Here is a 20,252-nt window from a genome sequence, read left to right on the forward strand (position 1 = left end):
AGATACATACATGCAGTATATGGATTCCTACCAGTTCATTGGGTTAAGAGGGTCGCAGTGACCTACTTATGCATGAGTTCTGGTCTCTGATTGGGTAAACTGGCGAAGGCTGTACTGTATCATTTGGAGCTGCTTGGGTATAAAGTAGGCACATCTTGAGGCAATTCATTGGAAAGGAACACAGTAATGATTAGCCACATGGTGTACAGCATGTTATGTATAAACTTTCTTGCTTCCCCAAGGACTTGCTTTGGCAACGAGGAGTTTTTTTCCCTACATTGTTTATTGAATACAAAAAATGGTGTCATCCCGTGAGAGATATTGCGTGGGCAATACAGCATGGCATACCTGTTAATTTGATGCAGGTTCCTTAGTCTTGTTGAATAATTGGAAGAAAACAAGATTAGACAAGAGAGATGTTGCCATGTGGGCTACACAAACACAGAGGACCTGCTTGGACATTAGATTGCATTGAGAGCACAGAGAGTTGTATGGGAGCGAGCCAGTGAAGGGGATAAGTGCAGAGTAAACAGGATGGTTTGCTCAGGGACTGCTTGTACGGAGCTGGGGGGTGTGGAGCACAGCTTGGAATTTACTCAGGGATGTCCACACCTACGCTGGATGAGCTCTGCTGCAGGTTTTCCTGCGTTCGGTGCTAATTTCCTGTAATTAATAAAGATTTGTCCCAAAGTTCCTAGCATCGATCACAGCAGCCCTTGCGGTAACTTAGTAAGAGGTTTACTTTATTTCTTGTTCAACATTCTTGTTTCTTAGAGGGCCCGGGGAAGCATAAAGCCGCAGTGCACATTATCTTTCTGCTTAGATCACCATTTACCAAAATCTTGTAAAAATTGCTTCTAAAAGACTCAAGGCTCATAGTGGGGAAGTGAGAACCAGCCATCCTTTAAGGACCATCTTAAAAGAACAAAGGCCTTGTTTTGAAACAAGCACAGAAGGCTTCGAGAGGAAGAAAACAGTAAAGTGTAAAAGAGTAAAGAGTAGTTAAGATACTGTTGTTTTTTGCTTGTTGGTTAATTTTTTTTTGTATTCCTCTTTAAATATTTGCCCTTGCTCCAAAACAGGGACCCAACTGTCTACACATCTGATTCAGTGAAAGACATTCATGTGAACCTGTTAAAGGAGATGGCCTGCTGTATAGGAGACCTCTTCCATGCAGAACTGTGGTCTCCAGTCTATTCCTCAGATTGAAGGGTTGCGTGTCTAGCTGTGTAGGTCAGTGTAGTATAATGGTCAGTGTCCAGGCTCTGGGAGAGAAAGGGCTGGAGTTCCTGATACTCAGCCAGTGACTCACTGTTTGTGCTTAGGAAATGCAAATGAAAGGATGTTGCGTCACAGTTGTGTTACTCGGGGGAATTTCACATTTCACAACCCCAAGAGGCAGTCCCATTTATTTATGTCAGTTTTAGACTGAAACACTGTTACCTGTTATAATAGCAAATATGGGTTCATGAATAATTATTTCAGCTTTTTTTATATTATTGAATTCTAAAGTGAATGAAGTTTACAGGCAACGTTCTGCCCACTGAGTCACCCACACTCTGCTTCCATTCTTAACCTCCTGCTGGAGAACCACAAAACGTTGTGTTTGGCTTCCGGGCAGCAAAGCAGTGATGCAGGCAGCAGTATGACCACGGAGGCCCTGGTACAGTGCTTCACACCAGTGTAAGGCAGTACTGACCACTAATTGGGGGACCTGAGTTCATACACTCTCAACTCCTGCATGTCCTCATATTTGATCCAGCTTCATCCAGCTAATTGGTATAATAACCTGGCTTGCGTCAACTCTCTCTTGTCTTGAATTTCTCTTTTTAAAGTCATCGAAGCTAACAAATGAATTCCATGAATCTTAATTGTTATTCCATTTGCTACATAAATAGGTCTCAGATGTGCAGTTTACAAAGAAACACATGTTAACATGTAACGTGATATCTGATAGACTAGGTTAAAGAAATCTGTTCACAAACCATGCTTTCAGATAGTGTTCCACTTCCTGGGTTACCTCCCCACCCTTCGACAACTTGAGCACATTGAGAACTTTCTCTAGTGTAGTACCATGTTTTAAAATCATTAATTTTTCTCTCAAAATGCACATTTGAGACCTGTGTAATTAATAGAAGTGCAGAACAGGTACAATTTGTGGAGCTATTTTGTTAGCTCCAATCACTTTCACTGATATCAGTACAGCGACTACAGTATTTCACAGCATGCTGCTGTCATCTGTGTGATCAATTGTTGTCTTCTGGACCCCTGTAGTTCTCATTCTCTAACCCTGAAGGATTAGGTTGCCCCAGTCTGCTCACTGTGATTTGCATTAGCCTCTGCCAACTCCAGATGGGCAGGGAAGCCACAACCTCCCAATCTGGTGGTGCCTCCCAGACATTTGGCTGGTACAGTGCGTTAGCGTGGCCATGCAGAGATGACAATATGGTACTTTGTCCGTGATAATAACTCATTTATAGATTTATCTGATTTCAGACTTCTTACAGTGGAAGCTGCTCTACATACGGTAGTATGTAACACAATCTTGAGAACCTTTTGATTTAGACTTGGTTTGGACGTTCCTTATCATATGTTTGGTTGTGTCATGATCTAATCCATCTTTTATACTGACACGTAAAATATGGTATGTTATGTAGTTTCTGAATAAAGGATATAGGTCTATAAGATGGTGTAACAAGGGGTCCTGTCATGCACAAAATTGAGACAGACACAGAGCACTGGTGTTGACATGTACCAACAATAGTAGCCCTATTGTCAAATTTAATAAAGAAAACAAAACAAAACAAAGCTAAAAATAAAGGTTTGCCACACAAGATGAGCGCTAGTCCCATACAAGGAACGTCCCACTCCAGGAACCTGCTACTCCACGCAAACCCTCTCTATACCCAGCTTCACGTCTACTCCTACCTCTTCACCTGGCCTCAGCTGGGCAATGCCTTCACAAGCACCGTCTTGCAGTTCAAGGGTTCCATAGTAGTTAATCCTGTGGAGTGGACGCTCTCCTGGATTGTGGTTATGTGCTGGGATAAAGGCTCCCGGGGTTAGTGCTGGCTCCAGAGCTTCAGCTCCTGGGTTGATACGAGTCTGCAACACAACACACAACATAAAACAAAACACAGCAATCTTTCGCTCAACGTCCGTTTGTATGGCTATGGCCGTGCAGTGGCGCATATGCTTTTTGAGCTCCGCCCAGCTTCCCCAGGCACGCCCCCAGCCAATCCGAACCTCCTGATCAGCTCAACACTGGGCAGCCCACGGGCTCAATAAGTTGCTTAGCAACGCGTCTCCTGAAGCGCGTCCCAGCTGCTTCCCTAAAGGCACACATTCACTCCAAGAACCAGCGACATGGTCTCGCTGTCACAGATGGGAATTCTGCCTGCAAGGGACGGCCAAAAATTTAAAATTTATGATAGAAGTTGTTTCAACTCTAATGGCAGTATAAATAGGGTATATTTGCAGAAATTAAGTTGTTGGCAATTTTTTTTTTTTCCATGTGAACTGAGTCCTATGCAGGCTTCATTTATTCTATGAGCGCCATCTTAAAACAAGTTTACTTGTATATGATTCAATACACATGGAAAAAATAAGAATAGACAAGTTCATTTCTGCAAATAAGGTAAACAGTTTCCATAGTAAATGTGACGTTTTTGACCATCATGTGTGGACCGCCCTTGGCCCTTTGGTTTCCTTTCACGCTGTTATATACATGGGTTTGTCCCCCCCCCCCCCCCCCCCCCCCCCCCCCCCCCCCACACCAGCTACATGTTTATACTGTGATTTCTGATATGTCCATCTTGGGAAGATCCCAAATTAATTGTGTCAGTAGAAAATTGATTTTACCCTGCCAGCTTCCTGGAGACGGTTTGTTTCTGATTATCTCCAGCCATGGTTAGTGTTACGTAAGTTATCTTAGCTGCTGACTCTGTCTGTAGGTGTGGGATATTTGAGATTATCCCACACACTGGGAACATCACAGAAAGTAAGCTGGAATGGAGAGAGAACTCAAGACAGAATGCTGGGCCTGTTCAAGTGATTGAAAAGCTGTCCTTAATACAGCGTTGTTAAAGCAAGAAAGATATGTTGAGAAAACCAACATTGTGTGTGAGTCTCTAGAGTGGAGTAGTGTCTTTAAAAGGAAGTCAAGTAACAGAATTGGGAAGATCTTAGTATGTAAACAGATCCACCACTGTTTAGATCAATTGAATATGTCTTGTGGCTGCATGGTATACTGTAGAAAGCACAGTGTTTCTGGGTTTCCTTATATACCGTTATACCTATAGGTCAAGAGAGGGTGATTTGAAGTGACTGGACAAGAAACCACTCAATCAGTCTTGTCTATGTGGCAGTACAGCAATATGAATCGTTAGTCACTCCCTGCATACAGAGTATTTGATCAATCACAGATGAAGTAGACAACAGTGACTATTTATTTAGTCCTGAATGTATTCATATTGATAAAGTAGCATTATTGTTATTTTTTGTTTAAAAGAAGGGGATCACAAAACTTAAAACTTGCGCTTTATAAATCCTGGCTTGAAATATTAAGGAAGTTTTGGTATTCAGCAGTAGCGGTGTTTTGAAGAGGCTTTCAGGTCTTAAAGCCCTTTGTCAAGAGAATGTTAATAAACAACAGTCTTTAATACGGCAAGAGGACCCTTGACTCCTCTGTCTCTGTTTTATAAAGCTATGTGTGAAGGAGATGTGCTGTGAAAGCATTGGTGTGCCTTTCAGACAACGTCTCCTTGACAAACGAGCTGTTCTCAGGGCCGTCTCCTCTCCTTGACCATTCATTCATTGGCTGGCCTTTGGCCTTGGGGATTCAATGGCTAGTCCCCTGCAGTGAAGAGCACTGGAATGTGGGTCACAACAGGGGGTAGTGGAGTTCACATAGGGTGAGGCTGAAGTCTAAGGGTTTAACAAAATTACCTGCCTATTGAAGGTTAATATATTCTTGATGTTGCATGATATAACACCCTATCTACTTGATGCTGCTGCCAATTGCTCACAATTGTTTCAATATTTGTATTGAATTCAATTTACTGGGGGCATTGCTTATAAGCACACATTTTGTACTAGTTAGGTTGAACTGTAAAGTCATATTTAATAAGACCATACAATATATGGTATAATGCAACCAAGTTGATATATGTCCTAATACATCTAATTTGTCTTACACTGAATACCCCCCCCCAACACATTTGATAAAAATGAATAGGTTTTAGACAGTAGGAAAGTTATCTTTGTAATAATTTCTCCAGGACTTAAAGTGAACATCCTGTCTTTTGTATTTGTATTCCTAAATGTTGCAGTCTAATCTTACACTGGGATTTGGAGTACAGGGGTCAGCTTTGGTTGCCATGACAACTGTAGCAGGCCTAGAAACACTGCAAGGATTTCATAGGCTTCGGGCTGTAAATATTGTCTCTCCTCTGACCCTGTACCTCAACATCTTGTTCTGCTGTCTTGTAATTCTAAAAGTCTGTTCTGCTGTGTTGTGCATTTCTTGTTCCTATATAAAAACGCAACAGGGGTCAAAGCAACAATCACCACATGGCCAGTTAATTTTATTTTGTCTTAGGCTGACATAATTTAGTACAACACAAATATTCCTCTAAGAACCTAATGATGAAAGCAGCTGTAGCTTAGCTGTGGTCTGTTGTGTTGAGTTGTTTTGAAGAAAGTGGCTTGTGTGATTTAGAACCCTTGTGTGTCCTTGTAAACAAGCAGAATGTTGAAGTTATAGATGACGGGAGAAGGGGACTCTCAGTTATTGTTCTTTTGTATCTTGTTTTTCTCAAGTGGCGCTTCTGTTTTGTAATTGTTTTGCTGTTTATTTTCTTTACCCACCAGGCAAGCCAGCTCGGGGTGTACCGGGCCTTTGTGGATAACTACGAGGTTGCCGTGGAAACCGCAGACAAGTGCTGCCAGGCCAACACACAATTTTCTGAAATCTCTGAGGTATGACGTCATCAGCTGCGGAATTAGGGACAGGAACTGATCCTGCTCACAGTGTTTAGCTCGGCTAGGAAATTAACCCTAGCCTCACCTGCAATTCTCATTTACCAACCCCAGTGTTAACCCTCCTATAGGGTGTGTCTCTCTGTTATTTATTTTCAAATAGAATTGTCGAGATGACTTGTTCTTGCTATATTGAGATGAAGCATGGAAAGCCATCTTTACCAAATGATCTTCAATACAGTGGCATAACAATACAATTTGGCCAATGATAAATCAAAACACACTGGTAATGCATTATAGTAACATATAACACTGCTGTATTTTTTCTTTGACAAGATACAGTGTCAGTAACAGCCTTGATACACATGCTGTTCTATCTTAAGTAATGGGAGCCTTTTAACCTGACACCTGTCACAAACCATAATCCCAATCTTTCACGATGGGCCTGGAACACTTTGAATCGGATGTTTTTAATGAAGTACTTGAAACAAACAAACTTTAACATCTTCAGAAGATTAATTATCAGCGGCTTCAGTTTTAAATGAATGAAAGCCAACTGAGTTTGAGTGTTCATTTGTTTAGGATTTGAGTTGTGAGCCTACTGGCGAGTTACGGTATGACGTACAGAACAAATATCTCATATTCTGGTAGTACCACTCTAGGGACTAAGGAGAAACAACATTTAGACAGATTATTGAAAGGAAATATAGAAAGTTATGCATATGTAAGGAGGGTCTGCATTAATATTTTGCTCCTAAAATGTATCAGATTTTTAACAGAATCGTATTGTAGGTCCTCAGTGATTTGAGACTCCCCTCGTATTTAAAGGTCATTAATTCTTCTTACGGTGCCTAACGAACCCTCGTGTGTCTTCATTTCTCCAGAATCTGAAGGTCAGGACTACCAAGGACTCCAAAGACCAGACAACGAAGAATTCACTGGAAAGTAAGTGTGGTTTGTATTGTTCTGCAAAAAAAAAAAAACAATATGATTTCCAGAACAGAACAAAAATAAACAAGGTCGCTGATTCCCTATTCACACTGCATTTGTAATGCACGATCATCACATTTTGAAAACGTGAGAGAAGTGAATGGTAATGGTCTAAACTTGTGTTGATGGTGCATTATTTAAGTAGTATGGACAGGGTATATGTGTTAAACCAGACTGACTGCGGAATATTGAAGAGAGACATTTGAGGATTGTTGCTTGTTACTTTTGACTCCATTTAGAATACTCTCTAACAGCGGGTTTCAGACCCAGATTAGCACTAATCTTGGACTACCTTACCTAAATTAACGTTAATCCAAGACTAGTGCGAATCAGGGTCTCTGGAACCAGCCTGAATGACTTTTAAAACTATATGGCAACTTCGATCTTGCCTGAAATTGTCGCAATCAATGTTGGAATGACTTTATAATCACCCTGTATACCGCTGTACATAGATGTATTGGCATGCATGATCTTGACTAAGAACTAGCGTATCACATAATTAAGTTCTTTGTTTTTCAGCTCTCCTGTACAAACCTGTCGATCGAGTCACTCGAAGCACTCTTGTATTGCATGTAAGTGAACCAGCTGGACTGGCGAGAAATCGGGGGACTACTGCATTCATCAAGCAGTGAGACCTAGCCGGAATTATCTGTCAATGCACACACAACAGAACAAACCTGTTTTTAAAGAAAAAAAACAGTCATAAATAAAATCAACATACATTTGCAATAAGATCCTCCCCATTTGGAGTAATCATAAGTACAGACTGGCTGAGTTGTGTATTATTGCTTACTTATGAGCTTGTGTAGTCTCTATGAGTCTGTGTAGTGTGAGCTTTTGCAGTCTGAGCTTGTGCAGTCTGTATGAGTCTGTGTAGTGTGAGCTTGTGCAGTCTGTGTGTGAGCTTGTACAGTCTCTATGAGTCTGTGTAGTGTGAGCTTGTACAGTCTCTATGAGTCTGTGTAGTGTGAGCTTGTGCAGTCTCTATGAGTCTGTGTAGTGTGAGCTTGTACAGTCTCTGTGAGTCTGTGTAGTGTGTGCTTGTGCAGTCTGTGTGTGAGCTTGTGCAGTCTGAGCTTGTGCAGTCTGTATGAGTCTGTGTATTGTGAGCTTGTACAGTCTGTATGAGTCTGTAGTGTGAGCTTGTGCAGTCTGTATGAGTCTGTGTAGTGTGAGCTTGTGCAGTCTGTATGAGTCTGTGTAGTGTGAGCTTGTACAGTCTCTATGAGTCTGTGTAGTGTGAGCTTGTGCAGTCTCTATGAGTCTGTGTAGTGTGAGCTTGTGCAGTCTGTGTGTGAGCTTGTGTAGTCTGTATGAGTCTGTGTAGTGTGAGCTTGTACAGTCTCTGTGAGTCTGTGTAGTGTGTGCTTGTGCAGTCTGTGTGTGAGCTTGTGCAGTCTGTATGAGTCTGTGTATTGTGAGCTTGTACAGTCTGTATGAGTCTGTAGTGTGAGCTTGTGCAGTCTGTAGGAGTCTGTGTAGTCAGAGCTTGTATAGCTATTGATCCCATGTCTATTGGAAGGACCCTGTTCTCTTTGTGCTCAGCAGTATTCTTGTTCTTGGGCAGGATCTGTTAAAGCACACTCCAGCCAGCCACCCGGATTACCCCCTGCTGCAAGACGCCCTGCGCATCTCCCAGAACTTCCTGTCCAGCATCAATGAGGAGATCACACCACGCAGGCAGTCCATGACCGTCAAGAAGGGGGAGGTGAGTCAGACGCGGGCCGCGCTTCAATCAGTACTGAACACATTGCTGACTGCTACGGCAGTGTTTGTTTAGTAGAGCTGTAGGCTGCTGGGAGAAACGCAGCTTCTGACCGCGCTCATTTCTACAGCCTGTACCGTTTGTGTTTATAGTTGAAAAGCGGCTTCATGTATGATGCGAGGCAGCCTTGAGGTGAAAGTGAGCTCCGGGTGCAGCAGTGCCTGGTGAATTCTGAGACGTGTGGGGTGTTAATATAAAAAGTTTGCTACGCGCATACAGTAATTACAAATTGGGGAAAATGGTCAAGAAATCTGAAGTAACATGATAACGTTTCTCTGTTTCACACCCACACCCACATTATATATCACAATTAACATTATACAATCAGGAATTTTAATACAGCACAATATGTAACTGACAAGTCTGTGTACAAGCATCATCTTATATCTTAAATGAAACTGTACTCGCCTGCTCATGGCTGTTTTACCTGCAAAGCACTGCGCTTGGACGACAGATAACACGCCCCATGGAGCACTGAACACACACGAGCATTGCCATTCAACACAGAGCTCAGGAATCACTGCTGTGCATGTGCTACAGGGACAGCTGGGAAACCGCTCAAGGTCCTTACTGCACGTGCTCATTACAAAGTGACAAAAGTGACTAGTGGCTAGTGACAAAGCAGCGAATTATCATTGAATTCAGGCTGGTGGGGCGCTGCCCCAACACCCCTTATACACCAGCTGCACCAGGTGTACAATTGAGCGTTTACCTGATTTGTTGCTATAGAACAGCAATGTATAAATATCCATCACAGTTTTATTTTAAAGCAAACCAACAAAGATTAAAAAGGACCAAGAAGTAACATAAGAAATGTCTAGGGCATTAGAAACAGGCCCTTAAAACATGTTTGTTTTGGCTTTAATAGTGTTCTATACCCCAAATTGATCCTGTCAAATTAATTTCCCATAAGAATATCATTATTGAATGGTTATGGCTAGGAATATATATAGAGAATTAGATTTTGACCTTTTCTCCTAGCTACAATGACAAATAATTAAATTTAATCAGACCTGTCTTTACCTCAAAATGAATGACGATGTGGGATTTATTAACTCTGAGAATGTAAAACCTAAGTTAATAAGGTAATAGTGCCTTAAGCAGCTGTTTAAAATGCCTTGTTTTTAATAGAATACGGGTGCTTGATTAAGAGGGGTTATATTGGCAATGCGTTTCGGCATCCACATTTTATGGACGCCGGTAATTCACCATTAAATGTGACTGGCTATATTTACTGATGTGTATGAAACAAGCAAACACGTGCCAGCCACCAGTGCACTCTTATAATAGGGCACCTATTGGACACCATTGGCATGTACTGACTCCATTTGATACAAATTTGAGAAAAAGATGTGCAGGAAGAATATGTGACACTGCAACAATATTGAAATACAGTTTGATTAGGAAGCAGACAAGCCCTACTCTTGAAGTGATTGTTTATGCAGCCAGCATCGCACTTAATTGATTAGTTGCTTTGAATAACCAAAGTTAATTACAGCACCGCACTCCACGCTGTGTTATCAGGGTGGCGGCATTTGAATTTGCCACTGTTTTCTCTCCCCAACAATTCTGCTATTTTTAGTGACCATGCAATGAGATCTTTAATCTGTGCTGCGTTTCATCCATCACTCCATTTGGAGTTTGCTTCAAATGCAATGTTCTTGCTTACTTGATAAGTCCCTGTTAAGGTGCTTTCACCTGAGTCCGGGAGTTTCTCTTCTGTTTTATAGGTCACAGAAACGACACATTTCTGGCATTGCGTACGTCTCTGAACTGAAGAGCAGCTCCTCCAGTCATAATCAACACACATTACAACGTTACAATAAGAATGATCGCAAACACTATAAAAAGATCAGGAAATATTAAAAAAGGAAGAAATATAATGACTCATTAAATGGCAGTAAAACATTTTACATTTTGTTTGTGCGCATGGTTTACCAGAAGCCCAAGAACTACAGTGTCCACTGAGAGTCTTGTAAGAACCTGGCATACAGATTTTTAAGTGAGACTCCCCCTCCTGAGTGAGGGGTGGCAGGTGGCATGCATCTCCTAATTGATAGGCCTTTATGCATAATGCATTGTTTGTTCTAATAAATAGCCCCGCTCCCACTGATTGCCTTTATTCATTATTCATCTCTCTGTTTCAGGGGTAGGCTCTGTATCGCTAAGTGATATCCCGTATCACCATGAACAGTCCTAATAGAGCTCTTCATGTTTATTAAGAGGCTGTGTTTATTAAGAGGCTTATAAAACTGAGGCAGCACTTTATTTTATTTATTTATTTATTTATTTAATTTTTATGAGTCATCAAATATTAAACAATGAAAGATAAAAGGAGCTTGTGAAAAATCTGATAAAATGGGGGAGCCGACAGTCTGATGTAAAAGTGTATTTTTTGATTTGTACTCTGATGTAAAAGTGTATTTTTTGATCTGTAGTTCAGCAACAGTTATTGTTATAAAAGCAAACGGATGTGATTGATGGTTTAAAACAGTTATTAAGCATCCCTGCTTCTTGAACGGTTCGTATCTCTAAAGCCGTTTGAGATGTCAACTTAATATTGTCTGTGTTATGGAAATTCCTCAGGAAAAATGCAGTTCTGCACATCACTTTAACCTTTGACCTGATATGGCTGCCTTATGGTGGTCATGTTACCAGATGCTTTGAGGTCAGGACACTGTTTTTTTTTTTTTCCATTGCTTTAGGCAGCTGCCAAAATATCCCAACCAGATATACAGTAGCTTAATTTGAAGACTCCCTTAGTTAAGTGTGTTTATCTTAGGCTGTAAAAGTTTAAGGGGTTAAACGGTAAAATAAAAAACAACACCCATGACAATATGAGTCTTGGTGCATCATAAACCACTAATATTGAATGCTGTGTGTGAAAATCTATGTACAAATTTAAAAATAAATACAAAAGTAAAATATAAAGATGGAAACAAACACTTAACCAATGTGTATGATGATTTAAACAGTAAACGACAGAAAATGTAAACATTTAATCTATTGCCTGTTTTACATTTATCCAAACGTCCTTGTCTGAAAGATGAGAGCTTACTTGTGTCAGGTTCAAAGCAGGGCTCTAGTTTTGCGTTTGAAGTTTTTCATCTTGAGCTTTTGTTCTCTAGAAAAAAAGAAAAAAAAAACGCTGCAAATGAAAGAGAATCATCCTGGATCATTATCAGTCCCTGGCTGCCCGGGGAAGTCAGAGTGGCAAGAGTCTGACCGAGTAACCAGCAGAGTCTCCCGGGGAGAGAGCTCGCTGTGAAGGGAATGCTGAATGGAGCCTCTTATCCTTCTGATCAGAGGAAGCTTGTAGATCAAGAAATGCCAATACCCAGGCTGACTCAGGGTTGAGGACTCAACACACCCATCTAATGCCTTACCATTTGCCCATTGGCCCTGGGATCAGCTGATAGCTCTTCCGTTGCCTTTGGTTCCTTCACCGAAACCGGATAACGTAACGAAGTCTGGAGTAGGTGTGACAGACGGATAGCCAACCGGTGATTTCATTAGCAATTAAAAATAAACACTTGTTTTTGTCTGCAGGTAGGACAGAACAAACAGCTATTTTGTCTGCAGTTATATTTTGCTTAAATAATAGAGGCCTAAGATAGGGGGTGTGGGTTATCCGCTGACAGATTGGGAGACACACAGGAAGTGCTCATTAAAATGCTCAGGATTTATTTACATGGCGATTTAAATAACTACGGGCTGGTACCAACAATGGTATGGGCTGGGCAACAATACTAAAATAAACAAGGATACAAAAATGCAAAATAAAACACTGTGAAAACAGACTATAAAATAAAAGGTGCTGTTAAATTGGTGACTGCTGCTTCTCTTTTCTACGAGGTTCTTTTGACACAATCCTTAATTCTGTGACTTCAGAATCCCTAAATGAATCCCTACTCTGAATAATAACAAAACCCTGATCAACACAGGGTCGTTGTCCGGGTAACATAGAGGATCCTGTCCTCGGCCACAGCGTGGAGCTGTGCCAGCTGACCCCTTTTATTGCTAGACTCTCAGCTGGGACACACCCACCTGCTGGTTAGAAATCTGTAGCTTCCCAGCAACCAAACACAACAAGTAGTTTAGTCGTCGCATGTAAAAATGTTAAATATGTTGGGGGCTGCGCCCTATAGCCTGGAGATCGCTGGTTTGAGTCCAGCTTATGCCATCGGCGATTGTTGCCAGTTCCCAGGGGGCGGCGCACAATTGGCTGAGCGCCACCTGGGTGGGGAGGGCTCAGGTCGGCAGGATAATCCTCGGTTCACCGCGCACCAGCGACTCCTGTGGCCGACAGGGCGCCTGCGGGTCTGCTGTAGAAGTCACTCGGATGCGTGTTGTCCTCCGGCACAATGGGTCTGATGGCTTTGCTGTTGACCTGCAGTGTGAAAAAAGACGGCTTGGCAGGACATGTTCCGGAGGACGCGTGTGTCTGTCGCCGTTTGCCAGCGGTGAGCCGGGATAAAAATAATAATTGGGCATTCCGAATTGGGGAGAAAACTGGGTATAAATCATTGGCGACGACTACATTTTATTAAAAAAAAAAAGTAAAAATGTTAAATGTTATTTTGTATTCTATAAGGAGACGGTAGTGTAGAGGAGTTCTAAGTGTCTCGCTGACTCACACTGTGGGGGAATGCCGGATCTCCTCTCCTTGTCCACTAATCAGCTCCAGAACTGTCAAGGGAAATCATTTTTTCCACCGCAGTCATGAACCTGTTGCCACTGATTCATCACTGGGAGGTTTGACCGCTGCTCAGCAACATTCTTGCTGGAAATCTGACTCTGGTCATCATCAATCTCTGCTGCTTACCTCACGACGGTCCAATTTAATCAAGCAGGATTGTTCTACACAATTTGGTAGTGGTGCGTGAGCCCCAATCTTTTTCACACATCCATCAACACATGCCAAAATAAAAACTAATAACTACTGTGTAGGATCCTGAGGAAGCAGGCTGAATGGCAGAGTATTATAAAAACTGTTTTACTTTTAATGAAGATGCCAGATTCTACCAGCGAATGAGTGTTATTGTCCATTCAGCAGCAAATGTTAAGTTGTCAATCTACTTAGCTAGTGGTTTGAATACAGTCTAGTGGTTCTGGGTTCTCTTGTTCCCATATTATGTTATTGTAAGATCTGGTACTGAACAGCCTTCCTTGTTCCATTCAGATCATGTGACAATTAGACTTTTCAATTGTCAGCTCCACCTACTCTACAGTTATGCAGACTAGGAGAGTAGGTGGGGCTGGCAGAGTTCAATGATAGCAAACACCATAGCATAGTAAGGGGAATAGGTAGTTAAAATTCCATTTGAAGCTCATATTCGTGAAGTCTCTGGTTTGATTTCTGTATATGGCTAGATATATTACTGAGGACTCAAGTTTTGTAACTAGATTATACTATTCTCCCAGACAGCCCATTATGCCAACAGCAAGACTTTGTGGGCACTAATGATGTTTACTCAAGATAGAATGGATTTGGGAGGTGCTGAAGAAGTAGGCAGGCTGGTTCAAAGCAGCTGCAAAAACAAATGAATTAGTCTTCTCAGACAGTCCCTTGAGCAGCCCATAGACTACAACATCCAGGCAACATCACAGATACAGTACATACCAATATAGCCCAGAGCTCCTGGGCTTAGCAGTGTTACAAATTAAAGCCTGGATTATGGTTTCATCTCCCAGTTCTCTAGCCCTTGACAAGGCCTGTGTGCACCACGACCTGTGACATGGGGAAGCCAGGCTGTACACTTGTGTGTGATGCACTGAAGACAAGGTGTTCTTCCTGGGAATATATAAATGATAATTGCTGACTCTGTGTTGAGGTTCTTTGGCAGTCAATTGAGTACCGTGTCAGTTGCTTGAATGAGGAGGAGCAGATGACCACCAAAAGAGGTTATCGATGCACTTTAGGCTTGAGGAATGATCCAGCCAGGTTTACTGGTCTGCCACATGACTCATGGCTCACAGTGTCTGATGACATCACTGGAGAGTGTAGCAGCAGCAATGTGAAGGGAACCAGGGGTCAGACACATGCCAGCCTCCTCTGGTCAGCATCTTCAGTGTCTAAGTAGGGCTGTTACACTGTGCACAGACTTCTTTCTGCTCAGGAATGAGCTGCTTACTATAATGGAAATGATGCTTACCCCCTCTGCATTTCAGTAGTTTCACATAGCTTTCACTAAAGAATCACAAGGTCAGTACTTGGAACAGAAAGTCTACATAGCCTGCTTTATCTAACAGCACCACTTCCCAATTGCCTAATGGCCTGGGCAGGACTGAAGGCTCCTTGTGTAAAATATATAAAAAAAATGTACCAGGGTCCAGGGCCAGTGTAAACAGTGTGGGCACCTCCGCCCACTGACTGACCACAGGAAGTAAACAAATTACACTCATTAAGGAAAGCTGTGAGGTTACAGGGTTGTCCTGAAAATAAGCACAATGATTCAAAATGTACACTGCACTTGGGAGTTATATAAATAATACAAGGCAGACAGACATGCTGGTAGTAGGCAGACACACACACACACACACAAACGCACTGTACATGGATTCCTCGATTTTGTATCTTTGGTACAGGTAACAGCAGGCATTCCATTTTTAATAAGATGACAATTAAAAAGAAAAAGCTAGTGTTAAAGTATAGTGGCGTTATCCATTAAGAAACTGGTCTAGTCAAATAGAAACCTATTATATATGTATACAAGAGAGGGTCCAGGCAAGAAACTGATTTTTAATCTGTAATAGTCACGGTTCTGTGAGCAGTATTCTAGTTTTCTGATGGAGAAATGTTTTCTGGGTAACTGCTTTGGTTAGCTGCGTGTGATTCGATTACCGGATCATGCTGCTGTATAGCATTATTCACAGGATGCTGTAATAACGCTATAGTGGCATTAGGATATTTCAAAATGAGACTATACCACCAGTTGAGTCAAGAAAGAATTCACAACACTGTGGTTGACATGCCCTGCCAGGCATGGCTGTAACCTGTCCCTATCCTCGCTTGCTGTTTGTTTTACACCAGAAACCTAGATAACAATAATCATCAGACTCAATTTCAATGTGTTATTCCTTAATTATTCCTTCCTTCCTGGATATGCAGTTAACACTTTTGTTTAAAACTGGCTTTCTCTTACCTAACTGATTCACTTGATCCTTTGTGTAGGATGTACTGTGAAAGCTGCTATTGTTAGTCCAGTAAGACAGCAGATCAGACTTCATTAAAGGGGTGATAGGTGGTGCATGGTTGGCTGACGGTTCTTTATCAGAGGCTCCTCTAATTAACAATGGTTGCTGAGGAACAGTATTAAGATAGTGACGATTCAGACTGTAATCATTGCAGATGGGTTTGCCCAGAATAATTTCAATGCCCTGCAGGCTGTTCAGTTCTGTACCGTCCTGGCTGCCCACAATGGCCCTACCCCCTCTCTTATGGCAGGTGTTTCAAAATGTTTGTGGTCATCTTGGCCTATCGGAGAGCTAGGGAAAAAAAAAAACAAATGCATTTGATATGTGCAATCTCCCAAAGGCTCACATCTTACAGCTAGTGACTGACTGCTGTCTTCAGATCCTGCTCGCTTGACCTCATCCTTACTGACCCCTGATAGACATCAACGCTAAAAACAACATCAACTTGTATGCACAGATCTTCAGCCTGGCAGTCATTTTCCAAGCGTCTGAGTGTCCTGAGGGATTTTAATTGGGCACGGGCCCAGAGCGGCCCATTACCTCCTCTTGTGGTGGATGCAGCCAATGATGACTTCACTGTCGCCACCTTGCCATGGCTGTTCTGTGCTCTCTTCTGCTTCTCCCTGGAGACTGGCCTCAGCTGCTTGATCAGGCTTGCACGCCACTGCACTGATTTCAGAATGCACAGGGTTGGCCGTTTGAGTCAGTTCATGCGTCAGTAATACAATTTTGTCACAAGATATGACAGTGCGAGACCTTTTTGTTTTGTTTTTCCATTTCTGTTTCTTAGCTGCTGTTTTGTTTCTGTGCAGGGCGCCTATTCCTCTGGGTACCAGGTCATACTTTACCCCATCGATAGTGGACTGATGCTCAGCAGCTCCCTCTGGCTGGCACAAAGTGTTATATCATGTTTAGGATCTATCTTTGCTCTTGTGCACACTGCCCTCTTGTGGCTTGTCTTTAAACTACAGGTTTATATACCTGACAGGTATATTACACAAAGCTATCTGACTGTAACTTCAGGTGTATGGCCCTTTTAAAACCGTTGTAAACCAAATCGCCACGCTGTTGAGTTCTTGTAACAATAGCAGTATATGAAAGCTTTGATAGAGTACGTTAGTGCTGTTTATCTCTTGTGGAGTGTTTGAATGTGATGTCCTTTCCTCTGCAGAACCGGCAGCTTCTGAAGGATCGTTTCATGGTGGAGTTGGTGGAAGGCGCTCGTAAACTGCGGCATGTCTTTCTCTTCACTGACCTGCTGCTCTGCACCAAGCTCAAGAAACAGGTTGGAGGGTAAGAGAGCGGGAAGCGCTCCCTATGAAATAACCACCTTTTATTAAATCCTGCTGCTTGGATTAACTCTTTCCCCTTGGGCTGGAGTTTATGGTTGCCTAAGAATATAGAAGCAGGTGGTTATTATATGAATCACTATGCATGCCCACTAAGAAAAACTCAACAGGTCTGCATTAAAAGATGTTTAAGAAAATATCACATTATGAGTTTGATTACAGATCTGTAGTATCTGGTAATGCTTGGACGATTGCTGCATTTGAACTATTCTACAATAACATATTTTGCATTTATTAGATAATTACTTTTTTATTTGTTTATATATTTTAATATATATTTCTCCTGAAATGAAGAATATTAAAATGCGAGTTTGTGTGGATGCTTGATGTCATTTTATAACCAGCATTTACAAAGCAGTAAAGAATGTACTAAAATACTAATACACTTAATTAGTGCACTCACTTTTTAGTTTTGATATATGGCACCCGTGGGCCACGGGAGCACACATCTATATATATATATATATATATATATATATATATATATATATATATATATATATATATATATATATATATATATATATATAAAAAAAAATAAGGTTCAAATGAAAAAATAATAATTTAGATGAAGTTTATTTACAGTGTTACAGAAAAAATTGCTAATAGTGGGCTGCAGTACCTAACGCAGCTGAGCAGGTGGTCCTCTGGTAAAGGTTTGGGAAGCCCTGATCTGTGCTCTGTCTAAACGATCTGTACTGTAGCAGTAAACTGAGACGTGCTCGCATTCTAACATGCCTGTTGGCGTTGCAGGAAGAGTCAGCAGTATGACTGTAAATGGTACATCCCGCTGTCAGACCTCACCTTCCAGATGATAGACGAGTCGGACTGCTCCCCCAGCATCCCGCAGGTCCCCGATGAGGAGATCGACGCCATGAAGATCAAGATCTCCCAGATCAAGAATGAGATCCAGAGAGAGAAGGTACGGCACTGCACTGCTTACATGGGGTATCTACACTACACTGGCACATGCACGCAGACCCAGACACAGAAACACACACACATGCACACACACAGGATTCTATACCTGCCTGCAGTCCGGGGGTGATCTGTGACTGCAGGGAAATGCACCACGGTCAAAAGGAGTCACTTCACTCAATTGCAGTTTGTTAAACTCTTGGAACTTGCCCCAATAATGCTGGGAAATCTTTTTTTTTTTTAATGGACTGGGACACACAGATTGCTTTTACCATTGTTGCATTGAGATCTGTATGCAAATCTCAAGTCGTCCATTGAAAATATTTTTTTGTTGTGCATGTGCAATAAAATCATTGGAACTAAAAATCTTGGAAAATTGTCAAAATAGTCAAATTAATGATTGTAGAATTTAATGAATTACTTTAATAGGCCACACATGCAATTAAGGAGGTTTTCATGTAGGTAGGTTGGTATATGAAGGATATAAATGACCAATCTTGAGATATTCTAATACATTTTGCACATGACTGCATGCAAGACTGCTGTGCTGATAGTAGCTGGTTAACACCGACCCCCTCCTTTTGTTGTTGTGCCAGCAGAGAGCTAACAAAGGCAGTAAGGTGATCGAGAGGTTGAAAAAGAAGCTGTCCGAACAGGAGTCGCTGCTGCTGCTGATGTCTCCCAACATGGCTTTCAAAGTGCACAACAGGAACGGCAAGGTGACGTCTCCTCTTACTGACGCACCTTCATTTAAAAGAGTTAGCTGTTAAGCTTGCCTGCTGTAAGCTGACTGTTATCATCAGGGATGGAAATAAGACCTCTGTTGCATAGCACTTTGATCTATTCCTGGTTTTACAGTAAGTTTAGTAAGACACACCTGAGCTTGTTACCTTATCAAGATCCTAAAAAATGGGTGAAACTGCTATGCAATAAGAATCTTATTTCCATCCCTGATCCTGTAATATACTGTAATAGAGAATGGTGTGCTTGAGTATCCTGTTTATACCTATTAACCTGCCAGTCTTGCGTATGTGTGTGTGTCTCTGGTCTCTTTCCTAATTGGTTTCACATGAAAAATCATGTGTCCCCACAAGTACTCTCTGAATTGAAAGGAACACGACGGCTTTAACAGCTTTCCCTTCCTGTTCAATTTCAGAGCTACATGTTCCTGATCTCTTCGGACTACGAGCGGGCAGAGTGGAGAGAGATGATTCGGGAGCAGCAGAAGAAATGTAGGTGTTACAGCAGCATTATTCAAGGCAGTGTGCTTGGGGTGAATGAGTAATGAGTAACAGATACGTGCTCTTAGAAGCTGCTTGCTTTTACAAATGAGGACACATATAATGTATTTACTGTGATGAACAAACAGTTGATTTATCGGCACTTGAAATCAGCCAGTGCATGACCAAAGACAGAAAATCAGCCAATGCTGTCACTGGCTGTTGCTCTTGGGCTCTGACAACCGCGCCCGGTCATTGACGTCATTGGCTGACTTTGGCTGTAACATGTACAATATATAATGAGTTAAACAATAGTGGAATTTATATTTGCCGCTGTCTAAATGATTCTAATAAGATCGTTCCTTTTACTGTATTTTACTGCCTTTGCCTTTGCCGTTCTATATCCTGCTGTTCAAGAAAAGCCCCTCACGTGTGTTGAAATGCTGTTCCAGGTTTCAAGAGCTTCTCCCTGACCTCGGTGGAGCTCCAGATGCTGACTAACTCGTGTGTGAAGCTGCAGACGGTCCACAACATTCCGCTGACGATCAATAAAGAAGGTGGGTGGTGGGGGCGGGTCCCAGGAGGTGTGGGAGGGGCCAGTTCAGCTCATTAAAAGCAATACCCTTCAGGTTTTTGCAAGTCAGGATCCTGTCTTGCATTTCATTGATTCTATTAAAATAGCCTTTGCTGCTGACTGTGTGTGCTGTATCTGCACTCTTGTCCTTCAGCTAGGAATAGGGCACGGGGTTAGGCATTTAGAGTGCATACCTGAATGTAAGTAAGTATGGAAGACTTTCACTGTACATACACTAGTGCTTAAAATTTTAGTGCTGA

At 41.9% G+C, this 20,252-nt stretch overlaps 1 protein-coding gene across 3 annotated transcripts in view; it reads left to right on the forward strand.

The window, feature by feature from the left end:
• The window catches only part of LOC121297162 (breakpoint cluster region protein), a 92,059-nt gene that overhangs the window by 56,338 nt on the left and 15,469 nt on the right, over positions 1–20,252 (forward strand). For 2 of the 3 annotated variants that reach the window (XM_041223250.1, XM_041223252.1), the window contains 9 exons: positions 5,872–5,979; positions 6,864–6,924; positions 7,489–7,541; positions 8,537–8,677; positions 17,103–17,224; positions 18,034–18,202; positions 18,795–18,917; positions 19,355–19,430; positions 19,871–19,975. In XM_041223250.1, coding sequence (XP_041079184.1) covers positions 5,872–5,979; positions 6,864–6,924; positions 7,489–7,541; positions 8,537–8,677; positions 17,103–17,224; positions 18,034–18,202; positions 18,795–18,917; positions 19,355–19,430; positions 19,871–19,975 — 958 coding nt within the window. The remainder of the gene's footprint in view (positions 1–5,871; positions 5,980–6,863; positions 6,925–7,488; positions 7,542–8,536; positions 8,678–17,102; positions 17,225–18,033; positions 18,203–18,794; positions 18,918–19,354; positions 19,431–19,870; positions 19,976–20,252) is intronic. The other variant, XM_041223251.1, reaches the window with a different exon arrangement.

Source organism: Polyodon spathula, chromosome 22 (assembly GCF_017654505.1).
Source record: "Polyodon spathula isolate WHYD16114869_AA chromosome 22, ASM1765450v1, whole genome shotgun sequence".
In the NCBI taxonomy this organism is placed as follows: domain Eukaryota; kingdom Metazoa; phylum Chordata; class Actinopteri; order Acipenseriformes; family Polyodontidae; genus Polyodon; species Polyodon spathula.